The 25,992-nt window shown below is 59.8% G+C and overlaps 1 protein-coding gene across 1 annotated transcript in view; it reads left to right on the top strand.

Annotated features, from left to right (window-relative positions):
* Positions 1-24,329, top strand: part of LOC134339952 (oxysterol-binding protein 1-like) — a 137,597-nt gene extending 113,268 nt beyond the window's left edge. Inside the window, exons 10-14 of the mRNA XM_063036754.1 lie at positions 273-376; positions 4,261-4,356; positions 10,851-11,035; positions 12,008-12,228; positions 23,578-24,329. Coding sequence (XP_062892824.1) covers positions 273-376; positions 4,261-4,356; positions 10,851-11,035; positions 12,008-12,228; positions 23,578-23,726 — 755 coding nt within the window. The 3' untranslated portion in view covers positions 23,727-24,329. The remainder of the gene's footprint in view (positions 1-272; positions 377-4,260; positions 4,357-10,850; positions 11,036-12,007; positions 12,229-23,577) is intronic.
* The last annotated feature ends 1,663 nt before the right edge of the window (positions 24,330-25,992 follow it).

Here is a 25,992-nt window from a genome sequence, read left to right as displayed (position 1 = left end):
GAATACGCGTGCCTGTGCGTGGGGAAAGCGATGGGCCGCACAATGCCGCAGTGGTTCAGGAGAAAGCTTCACAGGAGCAGCGACCGGGGTCCGATTTCCTCCGGGTGCAACGGGGACCCGCCCATCGGTCGGGAAGTTGGTCGTCGCGGGCTGTCCCGTGACCGGGCGAGGGCCGGGCCCCAGTTGGCGTGGCCCGGGGCACGTGGGAGGGTGGGAGGGTGGGGGAGGCGGTTCTGCTGGGTGCTGACCACTCCTCCTGACTCCCCGTGCAGGGAGCATCCATTGCACCTTCCACCAGAGCGGTAACCACTACACCTGGAAGAAGGTCACCACCACGGTCCATAACATCATCGTCGGCAAGCTCTGGATAGACCAGGTGAGCCGGTGCGGGAGACCCCCGCCATCTCTCGGCCCAGCCCCACTTTGTCTCGCTTCACCCACCCCTCTCCTCCTCCACTTCCACCCCATCCTGTCTCTCGTTGCTCTCCCCCCACTTCCCCACCTCAGTTCTCACCGCTGCACTCTCCCTCCTCTCCTGGCTCTCGCCTTTCCCCTCTCTCCATCCCCTGGGTCTCGCCTTCCCCCGGCTCTCGCCTTCCCCCTGTCTCCGTCCCCCGGCTCTCGCCTTCCCCTCTCTCCGTCCCCTGGCTCTCACCTTCCCCTCTCTCCGTCCCCCGGCTCTCTCATTCCCCCTCTCTCCGTCCCCTGGCTCTCACCTTCCCCCTCTCTCCGTCCCCTGGCTCTCTCATTCCCCTGGCTCTCTCATTCCCCTGTCTCTCTCATTCCCCTGTCTCTCTCATTCCCCCTCTCTCCGTCCCCCGGCTCTCGCCTTCCCCCTCTCTCCGTCCCCCGGCTCTCGCCTTCCCCTCTCTCCGTCCCCTGGCTCTCTCCGTTCCCCCGGCTCTCACCTTCCCCCTCTATCCGTCCCCTGGCTCTCACCTTCCCCCTTTATCCGTCCCCCGGCTCTCACCTTCCCCCTCTCTCCGTCCCCCGGCTCTCTCATTCCCCTCTCTCCATCCCCCGGCTCTCACCTTCCCCCTCTCTCCGTCCCCCGGCTCTCTCATTCCCCCTCTCTCCGTCCCCTGACTATCTCCGTCCCCTGGCTCTCGCCTTCCCCCTCTCTCCGTCCCCTGGCTCTCTCATTCCCCTCTCTCCGTCCCCTGGCTCTCTCATTCCCCTCTCTCCGTCCCCCGGCACTCTCCGTCCCCTGGCTCTCGCCTTCCCCCTCTCTCCGTCCCCTGGCTCTCACCTTCCCCCTCTCTCCGTCCCCCGGCTCTCGCCTTCCCCCTCTCTCCGTCCCCCGGCTCTCGCCTTCCCCCTCTCTCCGTCCGCCGGCTCTCGCCTTCCCCCTCTCTCCGTCCCCCGGCTCTCGCCTTCCCCCTCTCTCCGTCCCCCGGCTCTCGCCTTCCCCTCTCTCCGTCCCCTGGCTCTCTCCGTTCCCCCGGCTCTCACCTTCCCCCTCTATCCGTCCCCTGGCTCTCACCTTCCCCCTCTATCCGTCCCCTGGCTCTCACCTTCCCCCTCTCTCCGTCCCCCGGCTCTCTCATTCCCCTCTCTCTGTCCCCCGGCTCTCACCTTCCCCCTCTCTCCGTCCCCTGGCTCTCTCATTCCCCCTCTCTCCGTCCCCTGACTATCTCTGTCCCCTGGCTCTCACCTTCCCCCTCTCTCCGTCCCCCGGCTCTCTCATTCCCCTCTCTCTGTCCCCCGGCTCTCACCTTCCCCCTCTCTCCGTCCCCTGGCTCTCTCATTCCCCCTCTCTCCGTCCCCTGACTATCTCTGTCCCCTGGCTCTCGCCTTCCCCCTCTCTCCGTCCCCTGGCTCTCTCATTCCCCTCTCTCCGTCCCCCGGCACTCTCCGTCCCCTGGCTCTCGCCTTCCCCCTCTCTCCGTCCCCTGGCTCTCGCCTTCCCCCTCTCTCCATCCCCTGGCTCTCTCATTCCCCCTCTCTCTGTCCCCTGGCTCTCTCATTCCCCCTCTCTCCGTCCCCTGGCTCTCGCCTTCCCCCTCTCTCCGTCCCCTGGCTCTCTCATTCCCCTCTCTCCGTCCCCCGGCTCTCTCATTCCCCTCTCTCCGTCCCCTGGCTCTCTCCGTCCCCTGGCTCTCTCCGTCCCCTGGCTCTCTCCGTCTCCTGGCTCTCACCTTCCCCCTCTCTCAGTCCCCTGGCTCTCGCCTTCCCCCTCTCTCCGTCTACCGGCTCTCTCATTCCCCTCTCTCCGTCCCCTGGCTCTCTCATTCCCCTGTCTCTCTCATTCCCCTCTCTCCGTCCCCCGGCTCTCTCATTCCCCTCTCTCCGTCCCCCGGCTTTCTCATTCCCCTCTCTCCGTTCCCCGGCTCTCTCATTCCCCCCTCTCCGTCCCCTGGCTCTCTCATTTCCCTGTCTCTCTCATTCCCCTCTCTCCGTCCCCCGGCTCTCTTATTCCCCTCTCTCCGTCCCCTGGCTCTCTCATTCCCCTCTCTCCGTCCCCTGGCTCTCTCCGTCCCCTGGCTCTCTCCGTCCCCGGCTCTCTCATTCCCCTCTCTCCGTCCCCCGGCTCTCTCCGTCCCCCGGCTCTCTCCGTCCCCCGGCTCTCTCCGTCCCCTGGCTCTCGCCTTCCCCCTCTCTCCGTCCCCTGGCTCTCTCATTCCCCTCTCTCCGTCCCCCGGCTCTCTCCGTCCCCCAGCTCTCTCCGTCCCCCGGCTCTCGCCTTCCCCCTCTCTCCGTCCCCTGGCTCTCTAATTCCCCTCTCTCCGTCCCCCGGCTCTCGCCTTCCCCCTCTCTCCGTCCCCCGGCTCTCGCCTTCCCCCTCTCTCTGTCCCCCGGCTCTCGCCTTCCCCCTCTCTCCGTCCCCCGGCTCTCTCATTCCCCCTCTCTCCGTCCCCCGGCTCTCTCATTCCCCTCTCTCCGTTCCCCGGCTCTCTCATTCCCCTCTCTCCGTCCCCTGGCTCTCTCATTCCCCTGTCTCTCTCATTCCCCTCTCTCCGTCCCCCGGCTCTCTTATTCCCCTCTCTCCGTCCCCTGGCTCTCTCATTCCCCTCTCTCCGTCCCCTGGCTCTCTCCGTCCCCTGGCTCTCTCATTCCCCTCTCTCCGTCCCCCGGCACTCTCCGTCCCCTGGCTCTCGCCTTCCCCCTCTCTCCGTCCCCTGGCTCTCTCATTCCCCTCTCTCCGTCCCCTGGCTCTCTCATTCCCCTCTCTCCGTCCCCTGGCTCTCTCCGTCCCCTCTCTCCGTCCCCCTCTCACCTTCCCCCTCTCGCTCATTCCCCCTCTCGCTCATTCCCCCTCTCGCTCATTCCCCCTCTCGCTCATTCCCCCTCTCGCTCATTCCCCCTCTCGCTCCTTCCCCCTCTCGCTCATTCCCCCCTCGCTCATTCCCCCTCTCTCCGTCCCCCTCTCTCCGTCCCCCTCTCTCCGTCCCCCTCTCTCCTTCCCCCTCTCTCCTTCCCCCTCTCTCCTTCCCCCTCTCTCCGTCCCCCTCTCGCCTTCCCCCTCTCGCCTTCCCCTGGCTCTCTCCTTCCCCTTCTCGCCTTCCCCTGGGTCTCGCCTTCCCCCTCTCTCCGTCCCCTGGCTCTCTCATTCCCCTGTCTCTGTCCTCCGGCTCTCGCCTTCCCCCTCTCTCGCCTTCCCCCTCTCTCCGTCCCCTGGCTCTCTCATTCCCCTCTCTCCGTCCCCTGGCTCTCTCCGTCCCCTGGCTCTCACCTTCCCCCTCTCTCTGTCCCCCCCTCTCCGTCCCCCGGCTCGCTCATTCCCCCTCTCTCCGTCCCCCTCTCTCCGTCTCCCTCCCTCCGTCCCCTGGCTCTCACCTTCCCCCTCTCGCCTTCCCCTGGCTCTCACCTTCCCCCTCTCTCTGTCCCCTGGCTCTCACCTTCCCCCTCTCTCCGTCCCCTGGCTCTCACCTTCCCCCTCCCTCCGTCCCCTGGCTCTCACCTTCCCCCTCTCTCCGTCCCCTGGCTCTCACCTTCCCCCTCTCTCCGTCCCCTGGCTCTCACCTTGCCCCTCTCTCTGTCCCTCCCTCTCCGTCCCCCGGCTCTCACCTTCCCCCTCTCTCCGTCCCCTGGCTCTCACCTTCCCCCTCTCTCTGTCCCCCCCCTCCATCCCCTGGCTCTTGCTGTCTCTCTTCCTCTCTCGCCACCCGCCCCTCTCTCTCTCTCTCTCTCTCTCTCTCTCTCCCCGTACCCGCTCACCCACTTTATTTCGGCCCCCGCCCTCCCCCATCCCCCTAGCAGCTCGCTCTTGAAACCTCACCTGCTGACCAACTCTCCCTCCTGTCTGTCCTGTGTCCGCAGAGCGGGGAAGTCGACATCGTCAACAAAAGCACGGGCGACAAGTGCCACTTGAAGTTTGCACCTTACAGCTATTTCTCCCGGGATGTGGCTCGAAAGGTAGGGGGGCACCCCATGTTCAGATGGGGACTGGCTGCGTGTGTGTGTGACCTCCTCACTCCTCGTGAGGGAGCTGCTAAATCATGGTGGAGAGGAAGTCGTGCCGGGGGGGGCAGAAAATTGATTGGGATTTCCTTACCGTTGTCTAGCTTCCCGTCAGTTGGAGGTTTTTTAATTCTTTGAGGTTTTGAAGTCTTGGACACAGGTATATATATTTAGGGAGGCTGCCTAAGGTTTTTAACAGTACTGTATGTAACACTCATTTTGCCGAGTGGCATGATCTCAGGGTGATAACCCCCTGCCTGTCCGAAGCTCAGGACTCTCGTTTGGGTGGATGCTGTGCGATGTGTCCCCCGTCTCAAATCAGTACCCTGTAATGACAAGCCGTACACAGGATGCGGTTACATCATCAAGATGTTATAATTCTTACTTGAACTGTGGGGTTAGTAGAGAACCAAAATATAAAATGAAGAAAAGGTGCCACTATGTCTTTATTCAGACTGTGCACAAGTAAGCTGTCGGAACTCACGCGATATCCACTTCCCACCGATCTCCTCCGAACTCCATATGGTCCCGACCCCCCGCTCAGGGTTCGCCCTATTCACCGGGTCACAGCATCCCTTCGGGTGCGTCTTCTCTCTTCTTCCCCATGGCACGTTCTGCCCAAATCCCGCGCAAACGACGGCTTACAGACGCACGAGAAAGAATAACATCTATCCCAGTCGGTTAGCAAATGAATACAAGTCCTGTTATCAGTAATTGTAGCCCAAACATGCAGCTACAGGGAACCCCTTACCTCAGTAGTTAACATTACAAAGAAGCCATTTTATTATAACACTACAGGGAAGCCATTCTATTAACCTTAGCAAGTGACATGAAAGGAGAAACCCCTTGCATGTATGTCATGTCTTTCCAGTTACCAAATAACACTCCTGACCGAATAGAAACCTGCTTTCTGGGGCTGAGAGAGGAAAATTGGATCAGCCATGATGAAATGGCGGTGCAGACTCAATCGGTCAAATGGCCTAATTCCGCTCTTCTTTCGTACAGTCTTATGCCTTTGTTCCCTGACTAATTGGTTAAAAGAGAGTCGAGGGTAGATACCGGAGCAATAGAGAATGACGCTGGAGATATTGTAATGAGAGACGCAGAGATGGCAAGGGAACCGAATTGTATTTCGCAGCAGAAGACATCTCCAGTATACTGGACATTCAGGAGTGTCAGGGAAGTGAAGTATGTGGAGTGAAAATCACGACTAAGGAGATGCTCAGGAAGGTTAATGGTCTGAGGGTGGATAAATCTCCTGGACCTGATGGAATGCACCCTCGGGTTCTGAAGGAAGTAGCTGGAGAGATTGCCGAGGCATTACAATGATCTTTCAAGAATTGATAGATTCCGGCATTGTACCCGATGACTGGAAAATTGCAGATGTTACTCTGCTGTTTAAGAAGGGTGGGAGGCAGCAGAGAAGAAACTATAGACCTGTTAGCCTGACATCGGTGGTTGGGAAGTTGTTGAAATCGATTGTTAGGGATGAGATTACGGAGTACCTGGAGGCACACGACAAGATAGGCCAAAGCCAGCATGGTTTCCTGAAAGGAAAATCCTGCCTGACAAACCTACTGCAATTTTTTGAGGAAATTACAAGCAGGGTAGGCAAAGGAGATGCAGTAGATGTGGTGTACTTGGATTTTCAGAAGGCCTTTGACAAGGTGTCACACGTGAGGCTACTTAGCAAGGTAGGAGCCCATGGAATTGCAGGGAAGTTACTGGCATGTTTGAGCATTGGCTGATCGGCAGAAAAGAGACAGTGGGAATAAAGGGATCCTATTCTGGCTAGCTGCCGGTTACCAGTGGAATTCCACAGGGGTTGGTGTTGGGACCGCTACTTTTTACAATGTACATCAATGATTTGGACTATAGGATTAATGGATTTGTGGCTAAATTTGCCGATGATACAAAGATAGGTGGAGGAGCGGGTAGTGTTGAGGAAACAGAGAGCCTGCAGAGAGACTTGGATAGTTTAGGGGAATGGGCAAAGAAGTGGCAAATGAAATACAGTGTTGGAAAGTGTATGGTCATGCCTTTGGTGGAAGAAACGAACAGGCAGACTGTTATTTCGATGGGGAGAGAATTCCAAATGCAGAGATGCAAAGGGACTTGGGAGACCTTGTGCAGGATACCCGAGAGGTTAACCTCCAGGTAGAGTCGGTGGTGAAGAAGACAAATGCAATGTTGGCATTCATTTCTAGAGGTATAAGAGCAGGGATGTGATGTTGAGGCTCTATAAGGCACTTGTGAGACCACACTTGGAGTATTGTGTGCAGTCTTGGGCTCCTTATTTTAGAAGGAATATACTGACATTGTATATGGGTTCAGAGAAGATTCACGAGAATGATTCCAGGAATGAGAGGGCTACAGTAGGAGGAATGTCTGGCAGCTCTTGGGCTGTATTCCCTGGAGTTCAGGAGAATGAGGGGAATGAATGTTAAAGACATGAGTTGAGAGTTAAAGGGCAAAAGTTTAGGGGTGACATGAGGGGGAACTTTTTTACTCAGAGAGTGGTAGCTGTGTGGAACGAGCTTCCAGCAGAAGTGGTTGGGGCAGGTACAATGTTGTCATTTAAAGTTAAATTGAACAGATATATGGACAGGAAAGGAATGGAGGGTTATGGGCTGAGTGCGGGTCGGTGGGACAAGGTGAGAGTAAGAGTTCGGCACGGACTAGAAGGGCCGAGATGGCCTGTTTCCATGCTGTAATTCTGGTATGGTTATAAAAGGCCTGAACACATTAGATATGGCAGTTAATTCCCATGGTAGGGGATTCTAGGACAAGAGGGCACGACTTCAGCATTGAAGGGCGTTCATTTAGAACAGGGGCGTGGACAAATTACTTTAGTCAGAGGGTGGTAAATCTGTGGAATTCGTCGCCGCGAGCGACTGTGGAGGCCAAGGTCGTTGGGTGCATTTAAGGCAGAGATAGATAGGTTCTTGATTAACCAGGGCAACAAAGGGTATGGGGTGAAGGCAGGGGAGTGGGGACGACTGGAAGAATTGGATCGGTCCATGGTTGAATGGCGGGGCAGTTTCGATGGGCCGAACGGCCTACTTCTGCTCCTGTATCTCATGGTCTAATCAAGAATGTGTCAACCTCTGCCTTTATACCCATTGACTCGTCGTCCTCACCTGCCCGTGGCCATGAATTTCACAGAATCACCACTCTATGGCAAAAGAAGATCCCCCTCATCTCCGTCCTAAAAGGACGCCCCTCTGTTCTGAAGCTGCATCCTCGGTCTCAGACTCCCCCACCACAGGAAACATCCTCTCCACATCCCCTCTGTCGAGGCCTTTCACTAGGTCCCAATGAGGTCTCCCCCCCACCCCCGCCCCATCATTCTTCTGAATTCCAGTGAATACGGGCCCAGAGCCATCAACCGCTCTTCGCACGACGAGCCTCGCCACAGCGGGCACATTTTTTTCTGCGAAGCTGCTTCGAGGCCTCGCCAACGTCAGCACGTTTGGGGTGAGAGGGGAAAGATCTGAAAGGCCCCTCGGGGGCAGCCTTTCCCCACGCAGAGAGTGACGCGCGCGCGGAACGAGCTGTCAGAAGGCGCGGTCAAGGCGGGTCCAATCGTATCATTTCCAAAGCACTTGGGGGTGTTGATAGGAGAGACTTTAGTCGGAGACGAGGTTCTGTGGGGGCGATGGAGTCATCCATTTGGTGCGTTGCCTCCCTGGTGCCAGGATCAGGGATGTCTCCCATCGGGACCTTGACACTCTCAAAGAGTGAGCAGCCAGAAGTCTTGGTACTCATTGGCACCGATGACATAGGTAGACAAGGTGAGGGAGGTCCTGAAGAGACATTTTGGGGTGCTAGGGAGAAAGCGGAGAAACAGGACGTCCAGGGTAGTAATCTCTGGATTGCTGCTTGTGCCACATGCTCGCGAGGATAGGAACAGGATGATTTGGCAGGTGAATGCGTGGCTGAGGATCTGGTCCAGTGGCAGGGGCTCAGATTTATGGACCATTGGGATCTCTTCTGGGGAAGGTATGACAAAAGGGACGGGTTACACCCTGAACCCGAGGGGGTCCAGTATCCTTGAGGGCAGGTTGGCTGGAGTTGTTCAGGTGAGTTTAAGCTCGTTTGGCAGGGGGATGGGAACCAGAGTGATCGCGCTGAGGATGAGGTAGCTGGTTTACAAACGGAGGCAAGGTATGGTGAGACCGCTAGCCGGGAGAGGCTGATGACGGGGGCAAAATGGCCGTCAACAGGACGAGTTGCAGCGGAAAAGGCGGACAGGATTGAGAAGGGTGAGTACAGGACTGAAGGCGTTATAGCTGAATGTGCGCGGCGTTACGGAGTAAGGTCGATGAACTTGTAGCACAGCCACACAGACTGGCAGGTATGATGTTGTAGGCATCACAGGATCGTGGCTGAAAGAAGGCTAGAGCTGGCAGCTTCACGTCCAAGGATACACATTGTATCGAAAGGGCTGGCAGCAAGGTGTGGCTGTGCTGGTACAGGACGAAATCAGACCGTTAGAAAGAGGTGACACGTTGTCGGGAGGCGTTGGATCGTTGAGGACAGAGCTAAGGAATTGCAAGGGTAAAAAGACCCTGTTGGGAGTTGTATACGGACCCCCAAACAGTTGAAGTTAAAGTCTGTCCCGAGCCTTATAGACTCATCAGGCCGGTGCTTATGCCAGCATGAAGCGACTGAAGAACGAGACCCCCCCGCACTGATAGGACGCCAGTCTATCGCGAGGTTAACCACCAGCATTTTTGCCGGTACCCATTTTCAGCTGGGTGGACTGGAGCATTGTGTGGTTAAGTGCCTTGCTCAAGAACACAACGCGCTGAGACTCGGCCGGGGCTCGAACCCGCGACCTTCAGCTCGCTAGTCCGGCGCCCCGACCACTTGGCCACGTGCCACAACCCCAGACAGTAGTGAGGACGTAGCCTACAAGTTACAACGGGAGGTAGAAAATGCGTGCCAAAAGGGCAGTGTTGCAACTGTCATGGGAGATTTCAATATGCGGGTAGGTTGGGAAAATCAGGTGGGTGTGGGATACCAGGAGGGGGGGATTTCTCGAGTGCCGGTGAGATAGCTTTTTAGAGCAGCTCGTGGTTGAGCTCATTGGAGGATCAGCTGTTCCGGATTGGGTGTTGTGCAATGAGCCAGAATTGATTAGAGACTTTAACCCTGAGGGAAAAGTGATCATAATATGAACAAATTTACCCTGAAATTTGAGAAGGAGGAGCTAAGGTCAGATGTATCAGTATTACAGTGGAGTAAAGGGAATTACAGAGGCAGGAGAGAGGGGGGTGGTTAGCCGAAATTGATTGGAAAAGAACACTGGCAGGGATGACGGCAGAGCAGCAATGGCTGGAGTTTCTGGAAGCAATTCGAAAGGCGCAGGATATAGACATCCCAAAGAGAAAGATGTACTCTCAAGGAAAGATGACACAACCGTGGCTAAAAAGACAAGTCAAAGCCAATGTAGAAGCCTAAGGGAGGGCATATAATAGAGCAAAAATTAGTGGGGAGTGAGAGGATTGGGAAGCTTTTAAAAATCAACAAAAGGCAACTTAAAGAAGTCAATAAAGTGAAGATGGAATATGAAAGGGAGCTAGCCAATAACATTACAAAGGATACCAAAAGATAGGCAAGACTGGGTATCGGATTGCTGGAAAACGATGCTGGAGAGGTAGTAATGGGGACAGTGAAATGGCGGATGAACTGAATAAGTATTTTGCATCGTTCTTCATGGTGGAAGACACGAGGAGTATGGTGGAAGTTCCAGGTGTCAGGGGACATGAAGTGTGTAAAATTACCATAACTAGGGAGAAGGTTCTTGGGAAACTGAAAGGACTGAAGGCAGACCTGGACCAGATGGACTACACCCCAGGGTTCTGAAAGAGGTGACTGAAGAGGTCGTGGAGGCATTCTCTGGAATTCAGAAGAATGAGGGGTGACCTCATTGAAACCTACCGAATGGTGAGAGGCCTCGACAGGGGGGATGCGGAGAGGAGGTTCCCTGTGGCGGTAAAGTCCGAGGCGGGAGGAGGCGGCCACAAATCGGAGATGAGGATAGATTTCGTTAGCCAGAGGGTGGTGAATCTGCAGAGGCCAAGTCACTGGGTGCGTTTGAGACAGTGGGTGATAGATTCTTGATCGGCCGGGGCACGAAGGGATGCGGGGAGAAGGCGGGAGATTGGGGCCAAGAGGAGAAGTGGGTCAGTATGATGAAGTGACAGAACAGGCTCGATGAGACAAATGGCCTCTCGTTTTGCTCTGGTTATCTGTCGTCTTCTGGAGGGGGGCGCGAGTGTGGGGCTTCAAGCTGGTCTGAGCTCGGTTGAACGGGGTCTTACTGACGTGGGCACCGCGGTTTGGATGGACGGGTTCGGGGGACGGGTCTGTCTCTGTGCGGTGTTACCCTTCTCCCCCACCCACCGCAATGCATGGCGCTCACTGTGGCGTGTGCCGGGCAGGTCACCGGCGTGGTCACAGACAACACGGGCAAGGCACACTACATCCTGTCGGGGACCTGGGACGAGAAGATGGACTACTCCCGCGTCCTGCAGAGCAGCAAGGGTGTTAACGGCACCGAGGGCCGGCAGAAGACCGTCTACGAGACCCTCCGGGGCAAGGAGTTGTGGAAGAGGCACAAGATCCCGTGAGTAACAAGTCCCCTCCCGACACGGTGTGGAGGGAGCTTCACTCTGTGTCTGACCGTGGGAGTGTGTGATGGGACGGTGCGGAGGGAGCTTCACTCTGTGTCTGACCCTGGGAGTGTGTGATGGGACGGTGTGGAGGGAGATTCACTCTGTGTCTGACCGTGGGAGTGTGTGATGGGACGGTGCGGAGTGAGATTCACTCTGTGTCTGACCCCGGGAGTGTGTGATGGGACGGTGCGGGGGGAGATTCACTCTGTGTCTGACCCCGGGAGTGTGTGATGGGACGGTGTGGGAGGAGTTTCACTCTGTGTCTGACCCCAGGAGTGTGTGATGGGACGGTGTGGAGGGAGCTTCACTGTGTGTCTGACCTCGGGAGTGTGTGATGGGACGGTGCGGAGGGAGCTTCACTCTGTGTCTGACCCCGGGAGTGTGTGATGGGACGGTGTGGAGGGAGCTTCACTCTGTGTCTGACCCCGGGAGTGTGTGACGGGACGGTGCGGAGGGAGATTCACTCTGTGTCTGACCCCGGGAGTGTGTGATGGGACGGTGCGGTGGGAGATTCACTCTGTGTCTGACCCCGGGAGTGTGTGATGGGACGGTGCGGAGGGAAATTCACTCTGTGTCTGACCCCGGGAGTGTGTGATGGGACGGTGCAGAGGGAGATTCACTCTGTGTCTGACCCCGGGAGTGTGTGATGGGACGGTGCGGAGGGAGATTCACTCTGTGTCTGACCCCGGGAGTGTGTGATGGGACGGTACGGAGGGAGATTCACTCTGTGTCTGACCCTGGGAGTGTGTGATGGGACGGTGTGGACGGTGCACCACCTAGTGTCTGACCCTGGTAGTGTGTAATGGTGTGGAGAGGGATTCATTCTGTGTCTGAACGTGTGATGGGACGGTGTAGAGGGTGTTTCAGTCCTGATTCCGAACCATTGATGCGTTTCTCCCCCCAACACCCCCCCCCCGCCGCAGGGAGCACGCTGAGTTCATGTATTACTTCTCCGAGCTGGCCCTGACGCTGAACGAGCCCGAGGAGGGCGTGGCACCGACCGACAGCCGCCTGCGGCCGGACCAGAGGCTGATGGAGAATGGCCGCTGGGACGAGGCCAACATGGAGAAGCAGCGTCTGGAGGAGCAGCAGCGGGCCGCCAGGCGCCGGCGCGAGGCGGAGTCCAGCCGGTCGCTGGAGGAAGGTGAGGTCAGGGTGGGCTTACCAAGGGGGGCACGTGGGGGCTGCCGGCCGCGGGGAGGGTGGAGCCGGAAGCCTTCAGGTGACTGGTCTCTTGGGGCCCGTCGTCTGCGGAGGGCCGTGCTGGCGTGGGGAGGGTCCGTTGTGGTGGGGGGGGGTGGGTTCAAGAGAGAGGGTGACCCCGGGAATGGAAGGGGTTAACGTTTGAGGGGCGTCCGGTGGGCCTGGGTCTGGACTGGCTGAAGTTTTGCAAACCGGCGGCCCCAGCCACCGGGCCGCAAAGCACGTGCGAGGGAACGGTGTGATTTGTCGACCTGAAACGGTACGAGTCAGCTGCACCTTTCCTCATTCCCTGTCACGCCCACTGTTGGAACTTGAAATAACCCGCCAAATCATACCAAATAACGCATCAAACCTAAACTAACACTAACGTATAGTAAAAACAGGAATGATATGATAAATACACAGCCTATATAAAGTAGAAATAATGTATGTACAGTGTAGTTTGACTTAACAGAATCGGGAAGATTAAGCCAAAGCCCATTTGTAGGAAAAAAAATTGGCACGTACACGTACGTCACACACGCACACACAGATGCCTGTGCAAGGCTTCCTGGTCATGGTCACTGATAAACACAAGTGTCCCAGGATTTGACTGCTACTTTTGCTCCTTATTTGGGAGTGAGAAAGTTGGCAACCCGAACTGTAAAAGACATGCTGAGGTGAGTTTAACCCTACTTGAACACCGCCTCCCCGCCGTCGGCCGGTCCGCAAGAATATTGTCAATATTAAACCGGTCCGCAGTGCTAAAAAGGTTGGGGACCCCTGTTGTGAAGGGGCCTGGGCCGGGGTGGGGGTGCGGTGGTGATAATCTCATTGCGTACTGAGCGTTGGAAGGCCCGGATGGAGTCAACGTGGAGAGGGTGTTCCCTCTCGCGGAGGAGTCCCGGGCCCATGGCGGGCGCGCGGCCTCAGAGCCGAAGTCCGTCTCCTTGTCACGGAGGCGAAGCGGGATTTCAGAAGGTGGTGAGTTCCTCTCTGGAGGCGGTTGTCCAGGCCGAGCTGTGGGGGGTGTATTTAAAGCGAAGGTCGATAGGTTTCTCGGTGAGTCGGAGGTTCAGGGAGAGGAGGCAGCAGAATGGGGTTGAGTCGGCCACAATGGGCTGAATGGCCTGGTGTTTCCCCCTGTCTAGGATAATGGGGTCGAGAGGGCGGAGAGGCCGGCCATACGATTGGATTTTGTCCCTGTGCCTTGTGGTCCTGCGGGACTTCACGTTCCCGTGCCTGACTGCGACCGGGAGGGCAGGGGATGGACTGCGAGCCCTCGGGCTCCCGCGCCCTCGGGCGAGATGGTGTCAGCGGGGAGGGAGGGTCTCGGGTTCCCCCTCCCTCGGGGAGGTGTCAGCTCACCAGGATAGGGTGTGCGCTCGGACGGACAGCCGGGGGCAGGACACGAGAGGAAGGCTCCCTTTCCCCTCCCTCCAGAACTAAATTTTTCTCCCCCACCCCATCGGCATCAAGAGCATGTTCCGTCACAAAACCAGGAACACGGGAGGGTACGGGACCTACGGCCCACCATCTTCCTCTGGCCTCACCAGGATCAGTCTTGCGCTCACCTCCCTCCTCGCCCTCCGTTTTTCTGTCACCCATGCGACAACCGAAAGGTTTCTTCAGTGACCCTGAACGTCCGACTCCACTACCACCACCGCTGCCAGGACGTTCCTTGCACTCACCGCTCCTGTGTGAACGGTGGGACCCTGGGGACAGGGTCTGACCGTGACAGTGAACGGTGGGACCCTGGGGACAGGGTCTGACCGTGACAGTGTGAACGGTGGGACCCTGGGGAGAGGGTCTGACCGTGACAGTGAACGGTGGGACCCTGGGGACAGGGTCTGACCGCTCCTGTGTGAACGGTGGGACCCTGGGGAGAGGGTCTGACCGTGACAGTGAACGGTGGGACCCTGGGGACAGGGTCTGACCGCTCCTGTGTGAACGGTGGGACCCTGGGGAGAGGGTCTGACCGTGACAGTGAACGGTGGGACCCTGGGGACAGGGTCTGACTGTGACAGTGAACGGTGGGACCCTGGGGAGAGGGTCTGACCGCTCCTGTGTGAACGGTGGGACCCTGGGGAGAGGGTCTGACCGTGACAGTGAACGGTGGGACCCTGGGGACAGGGTCTGACCGTGACAGTGAACGGTGGGACCCTGGGGACAGGGTCTGACTGTGACAGTGAACGGTGGGACCCTGGGGACAGGGTCTGATCGCTCCTGTGTGAACGGTGGGACCCTGGGGAGAGGGTCTGACCGTGACAGTGAACGGTGGGACCCTGGGGAGAGGGTCTGACCGTGACAGTGAACGGTGGGACCCTGGGGACAGGGTCTGACTGTGACAGTGAACGGTGGGACCCTGGGGAGAGGGTCTGACCGCTCCTGTGTGAACGGTGGGACCCTGGGGAGAGGGTCTGACCGTGACAGTGAACGGTGGGACCCTGGGGACAGGGGTCAGACATTGACTGAACGGTGGGACCCTGGGGACAGGGTCTGACCGTGACAGTGAACGGTGGGACCCTGGGGACAGGGTCTGACCGTGACAGTGAACGGTGGGACCCTGGGGACAGGGTCTGACTGTGACAGTGAACGGTGGGACCCTGGGGACAGGGTCTGACCGCTCCTGTGTGAACGGTGGGACCCTGGGGAGAGGGTCTGACCGTGACAGTGAACGGTGGGACCCTGGGGACAGGGTCTGACTGTGACAGTGAACGGTGGGACCCTGGGGAGAGGGTCTGACCGCTCCTGTGTGAACGGTGGGACCCTGGGGAGAGGGTCTGACCGTGACAGTGAACGGTGGGACCCTGGGGACAGGGTCTGACCGTGACAGTGAACGGTGGGACCCTGGGGAGAGGGTCTGACCGTGACAGTGAACGGTGGGACCCTGGGGACAGGGTCTGACCGTGACAGTGAACGGTGGGACCCTGGGGAGAGGGTCTGACCGTGACAGTGAACGGTGGGACCCTGGGGACAGGGGGTGAGACATTGACTGAACGGTGGGACCCTCGGGAGAGGGGGTCAGACATTGACTGAACGGTGGGACCCTGGGGAGAGGGTCTGACTGTGACAGTGAACGGTGGGACCCTGGGGAGAGGGTCTGACTGTGACAGTGAACGGTGGGACCCTGGGGAGAGGGGGTCAGACATTGACTGAACGGTGGGACCCTGGGGAAAGGGGTCAGACATTGACTGAACGGTGGGACCCTGGGGACAGGGTCTGACCGTGACAGTGAACGGTGGGACCCTGGGGACAGGGTCTGACCGTGACAGTGAACGGTGGGACCCTGGGGAGAGGGTCTGACCGTGACAGTGAACGGTGGGACCCTGGGGAGAGGGTCTGACCGTGACAGTGAACGGTGGGACCCTGGGGACAGGGTCTGACCGTGACAGTGAACGGTGGGACCCTGGGGACAGGGTCTGACTGTGACAGTGAATGGTGGGACCCTGGGGAGAGGGTCTGACCGTGACAGTGAACGGTGGGACCCTGGGGAGAGGGGGTGAGACATTGACTGAACGGTGGGACCCTGGGGAGAGGGGGTCAGACATTGACTGAACGGTGGGACCCTGGGGACAGGGTCTGACCGTGACAGTGAACGGTGGGACCCTGGGGACAGGGTCTGACCGTGACAGTGAACGGTGGGACCCTGGGGAGAGGGTCTGACCGTGACAGTGAACGGTGGGACCCTGGGGAGAGGGTCTGACCGTGACAGTGAACGGTGGGACCCTGGGGACAGGGGGTGAGACATTGACTGAACGGTGGGACCCTGGGGAGAGGGGGTCAGACATTGACTGAACGGTGGGACCCTGGGGAGAGGGTCTGACTGTGACAGTGAATGGTGGGACCCTGGGGAGAGGGTCTGACTGTGACAGTGAACGGTGGGACCCTGGGGAGAGGGGGTCAGACATTGAACGGTGGGACCCTGGGGACAGGGGTCAGACATTGACTGAACGGTGGGACCCTGGGGACAGGGTCTGACCGTGACAGTGAACGGTGGGACCCTGGGGACAGGGTCTGACCGTGACAGTGAACGGTGGGACCCTGGGGAGAGGGTCTGACCGTGACAGTGAACGGTGGGACCCTGGGGAGAGGGTCTGACCGTGACAGTGAACGGTGGGACCCTGGGGAGAGGGTCTGACCGTGACAGTGAACAATGGGGATCCTGGGGAGTGTTGTGGAACAGAGGGTCAGACATTGACTGAACGGTGGGACCCTGGGGAGAGGGTCTGACCGTGACAGTGAACGGTGGGACCCTGGGGACAGGGTCTGACCGTGACAGTGAACGGTGGGACCCTGGGGACAGGGGGCAGACATTGACTGAACGGTGGGACCCTGGGGAGAGGGTCTGACCGTGACAGTGAATGGTGGGACCCTGGGGATAGGGGGTCAGACATTGACTGAACGGTGGGACCCTGGGGACAGGGGGCAGACATTGACTGAATGGTGGGACCCTGGGGAGAGGGTCGGACTGTGACAGTGAACGGTGGGACCCTGGGGAGAGGGTCTGACCGTGACAGTGAACGGTGGGACCCTGGGGACAGGGGGCAGACATTGACTGAATGGTAGGACCCTGGGGAGAGGGTCTGACCGTGACAGTGAACGGTGGGACCCTGGGGACAGGGGTCAGACATTGACTGAACGGTGGGACCCTGGGGATAGGGGGTCAGACATTGACTGAACGGTGGGACCCTGGGGACAGGGGTCAGACATTGACTGAACGGTGGGACCCTGGGGACAGGGGTCAGACATTGACTGAACGGTGGGACCCTGGGGACAGGGTCTGACCGTGACAGTGAACGGTGGGACCCTGGGGACAGGGTCTGACCGTGACAGTGAACGGTGGGACCCTGGGGAGAGGGTCTGACCGTGACAGTGAACAGTGGGACCCTGGGGACAGGGGGTGAGACATTGACTGAACGGTGGGACCCTGGGGAGAGGATCTGACCGTGACAGTGAACGGTGGGACCCTGGGGAGAGGGTCTGACCGTGACAGTGAACAATGGGGATCCTGGGGAGTGTTGTGGAACAGAGGGTCAGACATTGACTGAACGGTGGGACCCTGGGGAGAGGGTCTGACCGTGACAGTGAACGGTGGGACCCTGGGGATAGGGGGTCAGACATTGACTGAACGGTGGGACCCTGGGGACAGGGGGCAGACATTGACTGAATGGTGGGACCCTGGGGAGAGGGTCGGACTGTGACAGTGAACGGTGGGACCCTGGGGAGAGGGTCTGACCGTGACAGTGAACGGTGGGACCCTGGGGACAGGGGGCAGACATTGACTGAATGGTGGGACCCTGGGGAGAGGGTCTGACCGTGACAGTGAACAATGGGGATCCTGGGGAGTGTTGTGGAACAGAGGGTCAGACATTGACTGAACGGTGGGACCCTGGGGAGAGGGTCTGACCGTGACAGTGAACGGTGGGACGCTGGGGACAGGGTCTGACCGTGACAGTGAACAGTGGGACCCTGGGGACAGGGGGCAGACATTGACTGAACGGTGGGACCCTGGGGAGAGGGTCTGACCGTGACAGTGAACGGTGGGACCCTGGGGACAGGGGGCAGACATTGACTGAACGGTGGGACCCTGGGTCAGACATTGACTGAACGGTGGGACCCTGGGGAGAGGGTCTGACCGTGACAGTGAACGGTGGGACCCTGGGGATAGGGGGTCAGACATTGACTGAACGGTGGGACCCTGGGGAGAGGGTCTGACCGTGACAGTGAACGGTGGGACCCTGGGGACAGGGTCTGACCGTGACAGTGAACGGTGGGACCCTGGGGAGAGGGTCTGACCGTGACAGTGAACGGTGGGACACTGGGGACAGGGTCTGACTGTGACAGTGAACGGTGGGACCCTGGGGACAGGGGGTGAGACATTGACTGAACGGTGGGACCCTGGGGAGAGGGGGTCAGACATTGACTGAACGGTGGGACCCTGGGGAGAGGGTCTGACTGTGACAGTGAACGGTGGGACCCTGGGGAGAGGGGGTCAGACATTGAACGGTGGGACCCTGGGGACAGGGGTCAGACATTGACTGAACGGTGGACCCTGGGGACAGGGGTCAGACATTGACTGAACGGTGGGACCCTGGGGACAGGGTCTGACCGTGACAGTGAACGGTGGGACCCTGGGGAGAGGGTCTGACCGTGACAGTGAACGGTGGGACCCTGGGGAGAGGGTCTGACCGTGACAGTGAACAGTGGGACCCTGGGGAGAGTGTCTGACCGTGACAGTGAACAATGGGGATCCTGGGGAGTGTTGTGGAACAGAGGGTCAGATATTGACTGAACGGTGGGACCCTGGGGAGAGGGTCTGACCGTGACAGTGAACGGTGGGACCCTGGGGAGAGTGTCTGACCGTGACAGTGAACAATGGGGATCCTGGGGAGTGTTGTGGAACAGAGGGTCAGACATTGACTGAACGGTGGGACCCTGGGGAGAGGGTCTGACCGTGACAGTGAACGGTGGGACCCTGGGGACAGGGTCTGACCGTGACAGTGAACGGTGGGACCCTGGGGACAGGGGGCAGACATTGACTGAACGGTGGGACCCTGGGGAGAGGGTCTGACCGTGACAGTGAACGGTGGGACCCTGGGGATAGGGGGTCAGACATTGACTGAACGGTGGGACCCTGGGGACAGGGGGCAGACATTGACTGAATGGTGGGACCCTGGGGAGAGGGTCGGACTGTGACAGTGAACGGTGGGACCCTGGGGAGAGGGTCTGACCGTGACAGTGAACGGTGGGACCCTGGGGACAGGGGGCAGACATTGACTGAATGGTAGGACCCTGGGGAGAGGGTCTGACCGTGACAGTGAACGGTGGGACCCTGGGGACAGGGGTCAGACATTGACTGAACGGTGGGACCCTGGGGATAGGGGGTCAGACATTGACTGAACGGTGGGACCCTGGGGACAGGGGTCAGACATTGACTGAACGGTGGGACCCTGGGGACAGGGGTCAGACATTGACTGAACGGTGGGACCCTGGGGACAGGGTCTGACCGTGACAGTGAACGGTGGGACCCTGGAGACAGGGTCTGACCGTGACAGTGAACGGTGGGACCCTGGGGAGAGGGTCTGACCGTGACAGTGAACAGTGGGACCCTGGGGACAGGGGGTGAGACATTGACTGAACGGTGGGACCCTGGGGAGAGGATCTGACCGTGACAGTGAACGGTGGGACCCTGGGGAGAGGGTCTGACCGTGACAGTGAACAATGGGGATCCTGGGGAGTGTTGTGGAACAGAGGGTCAGACATTGACTGAACGGTGGGACCCTGGGGAGAGGGTCTGACCGTGACAGTGAACGGTGGGACCCTGGGGATAGGGGGTCAGACATTGACTGAACGGTGGGACCCTGGGGACAGGGGGCAGACATTGACTGAATGGTGGGACCCTGGGGAGAGGGTCGGACTGTGACAGTGAACGGTGGGACCCTGGGGAGAGGGTCTGACCGTGACAGTGAACGGTGGGACCCTGGGGACAGGGGGCAGACATTGACTGAATGGTGGGACCCTGGGGAGAGGGTCTGACCGTGACAGTGAACAATGGGGATCCTGGGGAGTGTTGTGGAACAGAGGGTCAGACATTGACTGAACGGTGGGACCCTGGGGAGAGGGTCTGACCGTGACAGTGAACGGTGGGACGCTGGGGACAGGGTCTGACCGTGACAGTGAACAGTGGGACCCTGGGGACAGGGGGCAGACATTGACTGAACGGTGGGACCCTGGGGAGAGGGTCTGACCGTGACAGTGAACGGTGGGACCCTGGGGACAGGGGGCAGACATTGACTGAACGGTGGGACCCTGGGTCAGACATTGACTGAACGGTGGGACCCTGGGGAGAGGGTCTGACCGTGACAGTGAACGGTGGGACCCTGGGGATAGGGGGTCAGACATTGACTGAACGGTGGGACCCTGGGGAGAGGGTCTGACCGTGACAGTGAACGGTGGGACCCTGGGGACAGGGTCTGACCGTGACAGTGAACGGTGGGACCCTGGGGAGAGGGTCTGACCGTGACAGTGAACGGTGGGACACTGGGGACAGGGTCTGACTGTGACAGTGAACGGTGGGACCCTGGGGACAGGGGGTGAGACATTGACTGAACGGTGGGACCCTGGGGAGAGGGGGTCAGACATTGACTGAACGGTGGGACCCTGGGGAGAGGGTCTGACTGTGACAGTGAACGGTGGGACCCTGGGGAGAGGGGGTCAGACATTGAACGGTGGGACCCTGGGGACAGGGGTCAGACATTGACTGAACGGTGGACCCTGGGGACAGGGGTCAGACATTGACTGAACGGTGGGACCCTGGGGACAGGGTCTGACCGTGACAGTGAACGGTGGGACCCTGGGGAGAGGGTCTGACCGTGACAGTGAACGGTGGGACCCTGGGGAGAGGGTCTGACCGTGACAGTGAACAGTGGGACCCTGGGGAGAGTGTCTGACCGTGACAGTGAACAATGGGGATCCTGGGGAGTGTTGTGGAACAGAGGGTCAGATATTGACTGAACGGTGGGACCCTGGGGAGAGGGTCTGACCGTGACAGTGAACGGTGGGACCCTGGGGAGAGTGTCTGACCGTGACAGTGAACAATGGGGATCCTGGGGAGTGTTGTGGAACAGAGGGTCAGACATTGACTGAACGGTGGGACCCTGGGGAGAGGGTCTGACCGTGACAGTGAACGGTGGGACCCTGGGGACAGGGTCTGACCGTGACAGTGAACGGTGGGACCCTGGGGACAGGGGGCAGACATTGACTGAACGGTGGGACCCTGGGGAGAGGGTCTGGCCGTGACAGTGAACGGTGGGACCCTGGGGATAGGGGGTCAGACATTGACTGAACGGTGGGACCCTGGGGAGAGGGTCTGACCGTGACAGTGAACGGTGGGACCCTGGGGATAGGGGGTCAGACATTGACTGAACGGTGGGACCCTGGGGAGAGGGTCTGACCGTGACAGTGAACGGTGGGACCCTGGGGACAGGGTCTGACCGTGACAGTGAACGGTGGGACCCTGGGGAGAGGGTCTGACCGTGACAGTGAACGGTGGGACCCTGGGGACAGGGTCTGACCGTGACAGTGAACGGTGGGACCCTGGGGACAGGGTCTGACCGTGACAGTGAACGGTGGGACCCTGGGGACGGGGCAGACATTGACTGAACGGTGGGACCCTGGGGAGAGGGTCTGACCGTGACAGTGAACGGTGGGACCCTGGGGACAGGGGGCAGACATTGACTGAATGGTGGGACCCTGGGGAGAGGGTCTGACCGTGACAGTGAACGGTGGGACCCTGGGGACAGGGGTCAGACATTGACTGAACGGTGGGACCCTGGGGATAGGGGGTCAGACATTGACTGAACGGTGGGACCCTGGGGAGAGGGTCTGACCGTGACAGTGAACGGTGGGACCCTGGGGACAGGGGGTCAGATATTGACTGAACGGTGGGACCCTGGGGAGAGGGTCTGACTGTGACAGTGAACGGTGGGACCCTGGGGAGAGGGTCTGACCGTGACAGTGAACAATGGGGATCCTGGGGAGTGTTGTGGAACAGAGGGTCAGACATTGACTGAACGGTGGGACCCTGGGGAGAGGGTCTGACCGTGACAGTGAACGGTGGGACCCTGGGGACAGGGTCTGACGGTGACAGTGAACGGTGGGACCCTGGGGACAGGGGGCAGACATTGACTGAACGGTGGGACCCTGGGGAGAGGGTCTGACCGTGACAGTGAACGGTGGGACCCTGGGGACAGGGGGCAGACATTGACTGAACGGTGGGACCCTGGGGAGAGGGTCTGACCGTGACAGTGAACGGTGGGACCCTGGGGATAGGGGGTCAGACATTGACTGAACGGTGGGACCCTGGGGAGAGGGTCTGACCGTGACAGTGAACGGTGGGACCCTGGGGATAGGGGGTCAGACATTGACTGAACGGTGGGACCCTGGGGAGAGGGTCTGACCGTGACAGTGAACGGTGGGACCCTGGGGACAGGGGGTGAGACATTGACTGAACGGTGGGACCCTGGGGAGAGGGTCTGACCGTGACAGTGAACGGTGAGACCCTGGGGACAGGGGGCAGACATTGACTGAACGGTGGGACCCTGGGGAGAGGGTCTGACCGTGACAGTGAACGGTGGGACCCTGGGGACAGGGGGCAGACATTGACTGAACGGTGGGACCCTGGGGAGAGGGTCTGACCGTGACAGTGAACGGTGGGACCCTGGGGAGAGGGTCTGACCGTGACAGTGAACAGTGGGACCCTGGGGACAGGGGGTGAGACATTGACTGAACGGTGGGACCCTGGGGAGAGGGTCTGACCGTGACAGTGAACAGTGGGACCCTGGGGACAGGGGGTGAGACATTGACTGAACGGTGGGACCCTGGGGAGAGGGTCTGACCGTGACAGTGAACGGTGGGACCCTGGGGACAGGGGGCAGACATTGACTGAACGGTGGGACCCTGGGGAGAGGGTCTGACCGTGACAGTGAACGGTGAGACCCTGGGGACAGGGGGCAGACATTGACTGAACGGTGGGACCCTGGGGAGAGGGTCTGACCGTGACAGTGAACGGTGGGACCCTGGGGACAGGGGGTCAGACATTGACTGAACGGTGGGTCCCTGGGGAGAGGGTCTGACCGTGACAGTGAACAGTGGGACCCTGGGGACAGGGGGTGAGACATTGACTGAACGGTGGGACCCTGGGGAGAGGGTCTGACCGTGACAGTGAACGGTGAGACCCTGGGGAGTGTTGTGGAACAGAGCGATCAGGCATTCGATCTGCATGGTTCACTAAATTAGATTTTGCAGGCGGACAGGACTCAGATACTGATTAATTTCTCACATCTATCGTTGAGGGAGGAGGGGTTGATGAGGTGAAGGCACCCGGTCTCCGCCCCAGGGTCCGGGAATCGGTACTGGTTGAGTTGGAGGCGAGAGGGGGGATGGAGTGCGGAGGTACCGGAGGTGGGACAGAGCAGCCGTTGAAGATGCGGAACGCACGGGAGCGGCGATGGACGCGGGCAAGGTGCTGGAGAAGCTCGGCGGGAGGCTCTCGGCCCGAAACGTCGGCTGGCCGAGCCCCTCCCGCGCTCCGTCTCCGCGGGTTGCTTGGCTTTGCAGCTTTTCTCCCGTTTGGGACTGGGAACGCCGAGGGGAAAGGTCTGGAGGGGCGCGGGCTGCCTGACTGGCCGAGGTCTCTCTGCGTCTCTAATGCAAGCCTGTTTCTCTGACCCTCTCTCCTCTCTCCCCACTGCCTCCCCCACCCCGGGACGTCCTGTCGCCCCTCCCTGCCGTTCTCCCCGCCCCACAGGCCAGAGCCCGCTGGAGTCCAGCTACCGGCCGCTGTGGTTCGAGCGGCGTGAGGATCCGTACACCAAAGAGCAGGTTCACATCTACAAGGGCGGCTACTGGGAGGCCAAGGACAGACAGGACTGGGCCCAGTGCCCCGAGATCTTCTGAGTTCCGCTGCCGTGCCGTGTGTGTGTGTGTGCGTGTGCGCGTGCGTGCGTGTGTGCGCGTGTGCGGGTGACAGGGCCCCACCCCATCCCCCCCTGCCCCCCCCCGGGCTCGGACCGCTGCCGTCTGCCTGGTGGATGGGTCGGGACCGGACTGACGTGGGTGGGGTGGGTAGAAGCGAGTGGGTTCCTCACTCTCCTTCCCACCCTGCTCAGTGGGAGCCCTCAATTTGCAGCGGGGGAGTGGTGGTGGTGGTGGGGGGTGTTTGGGGAGAGGCCGTCCCGGGACGCGTCCGGCTTTCCCTTCTCCCTCCTCTCCCCTGGGTCGCGCTGCCCCCTTCCCCTCCTGTTCCCCGTGGGTCCATCTCCCCACCTCCCTCTCCTCCTCCCCCTTTGGGTCTCCGAGCTCCTCTCCTCTCCTCTCCTCCTCCCCCCCCCCCCACCAGGTCCTCCTCTTCACCCCCCCCCCCGGGTCCCGCTATCCCTTCCCCCTCGAAGATGTTAGCTGTTCCTGCACCGAACTCTGTGCATTTGGGTTGGAGGGTCTTATCTGTGTGCCTCGTCCTGTCGTGGATTCTTGGCGTGGTTGGTGGGGGTGGGGGTGGGGTGGGGGGTCACCACTGAGGGAGCGTTAATCTGCGGGGCAGGGTCCACGGAAGAGAGGGCACTCCCGCCGGAGTATCAAAACCGGGAGGGTTGTACTTGAGGGGGTGTCGCACTGGGGGGGAGGGGGTGGGCCGGCGAGGAGGGGGCGCCGCGCGGAGAGAGTCTCCCATCCAAGGCACGGAGGTACCGAGGGAGCAGACCCTCCCTCCTGTTGGGGCGGTGAGGGTGGAGGGTGCAGTTTTAATCTCTCTCCCGGTCCTGGACGGATATTTAGCCTGCTGAGGACACCGCGGTGATCTTGCCCCCGACCCGCCGGGACTCGCCGGTGTGTGGGGTCTCTGCTGTGCGCACGGCCTGTCCGCTGCCTTTCCGACACTACCACGCCGATTACACTTCAATAAAGGAAATTGTTGGCTGTACGCACGGGCTCGTCACTCCGGGGCGGGGGGGGGGGCTGGCCCCGGGATATCGCCCTTTACTCTGCCGCTGGGGGGTGGGGGTGGGGGGGAGGTTGGAGAGGACGGTGTGGAGGATTTGGTGGGGAAGTGGGGGGCTGGTGGTGTGTGGGGGCCAGGGAGGTTGTTTCGGCTACTTGTGGGGCTCAAACTCCGCGAGGATGGGGGGGAGGTGCGCGATCCAGCTCTCTCTCGCAGAGTGGTGACGCGTGCTCGTGGGCCGCACTTCCTACCTGTGAATGCGCGTGTACGGGGGGGTTGGAGAGAGAGAGACGAAGTCTCGCACACGTTACACAATTGTTCGCACATTCTCACTCTCGCGTGCTCTCGTTCTCGCTCTCTCCTGCACGTGCTCTGACTCACCCAAAGTGTCACCCTCCATCTCATCAGAGAGAGAGAGACACACACACACACTCTCTCTCTCTCTCTCTCTCTCTCTCTCCGCTGGCTTCTCCTTCTGGCCAGGTGACCTCTCAGTGGGGGAGCATTTGGGGAAGAGTGATCACAGCGCGGGCTCCGATGTGGTCCTCGAGCTACTGAACTGCAGGGCGGGCACGCACGTGAAGGGACGCTCTCCCGACGGGGGCAGGGTGGCAGCCCCCGAGGCGTTTTAACAACTGGCTGGTGGCCCGGACATTGGACTTGGCACATTCCAGTAAGAAGGAAGGACGAGGTAAACACAAAATAATCTGCAGATGCTGGGGTCAAAGCAACACTCACAACACGCTGGAGGAACTTAGCAGGTCGGGCAGCATCAGTGGAAACGATCGGTCAACATTTCGGGCTGGAACCCTTCATCAGCACTGTAGAGGGAAGGGGCAGAGACCCTATAAAGAAGGTGGGGGGAAGGGTGGGAAGGAGAAGGCTGGTAGGTTCCAGGTGAAAAACCAGTAAGGGGAAAGATAAAGCGGTGGGAGAGGGGATAGGCAGGAATGGTGAAGAAGGAATAGGGGAAAACACAATGGGTAGTAGAAGGAGGCGGAACCATGAGGGAGGTGGTAGGCAGCTGGGGGAGGGGGCAGAGTGAAATAGGGATAGGGGAAGGGAGGGAGAGGGAATTACCGGAAATTGGAGAATTCTATGTTCATACCAAGGGGCTGGAGACTACCTATACAGTATATGAGGTGTTGCTCCTCCAACCTGAGTTTGGCCTCATCATGGCAGTAGAGGAGGCCATGTATGGACATATGGGAATGGGAAGCAGAGTTG

Source organism: Mobula hypostoma, chromosome 31 (assembly GCF_963921235.1).
Source record: "Mobula hypostoma chromosome 31, sMobHyp1.1, whole genome shotgun sequence".
Lineage (NCBI taxonomy): Eukaryota > Metazoa > Chordata > Chondrichthyes > Myliobatiformes > Myliobatidae > Mobula > Mobula hypostoma.
This window is presented reverse-complemented; position numbering and strand designations above follow the sequence as displayed.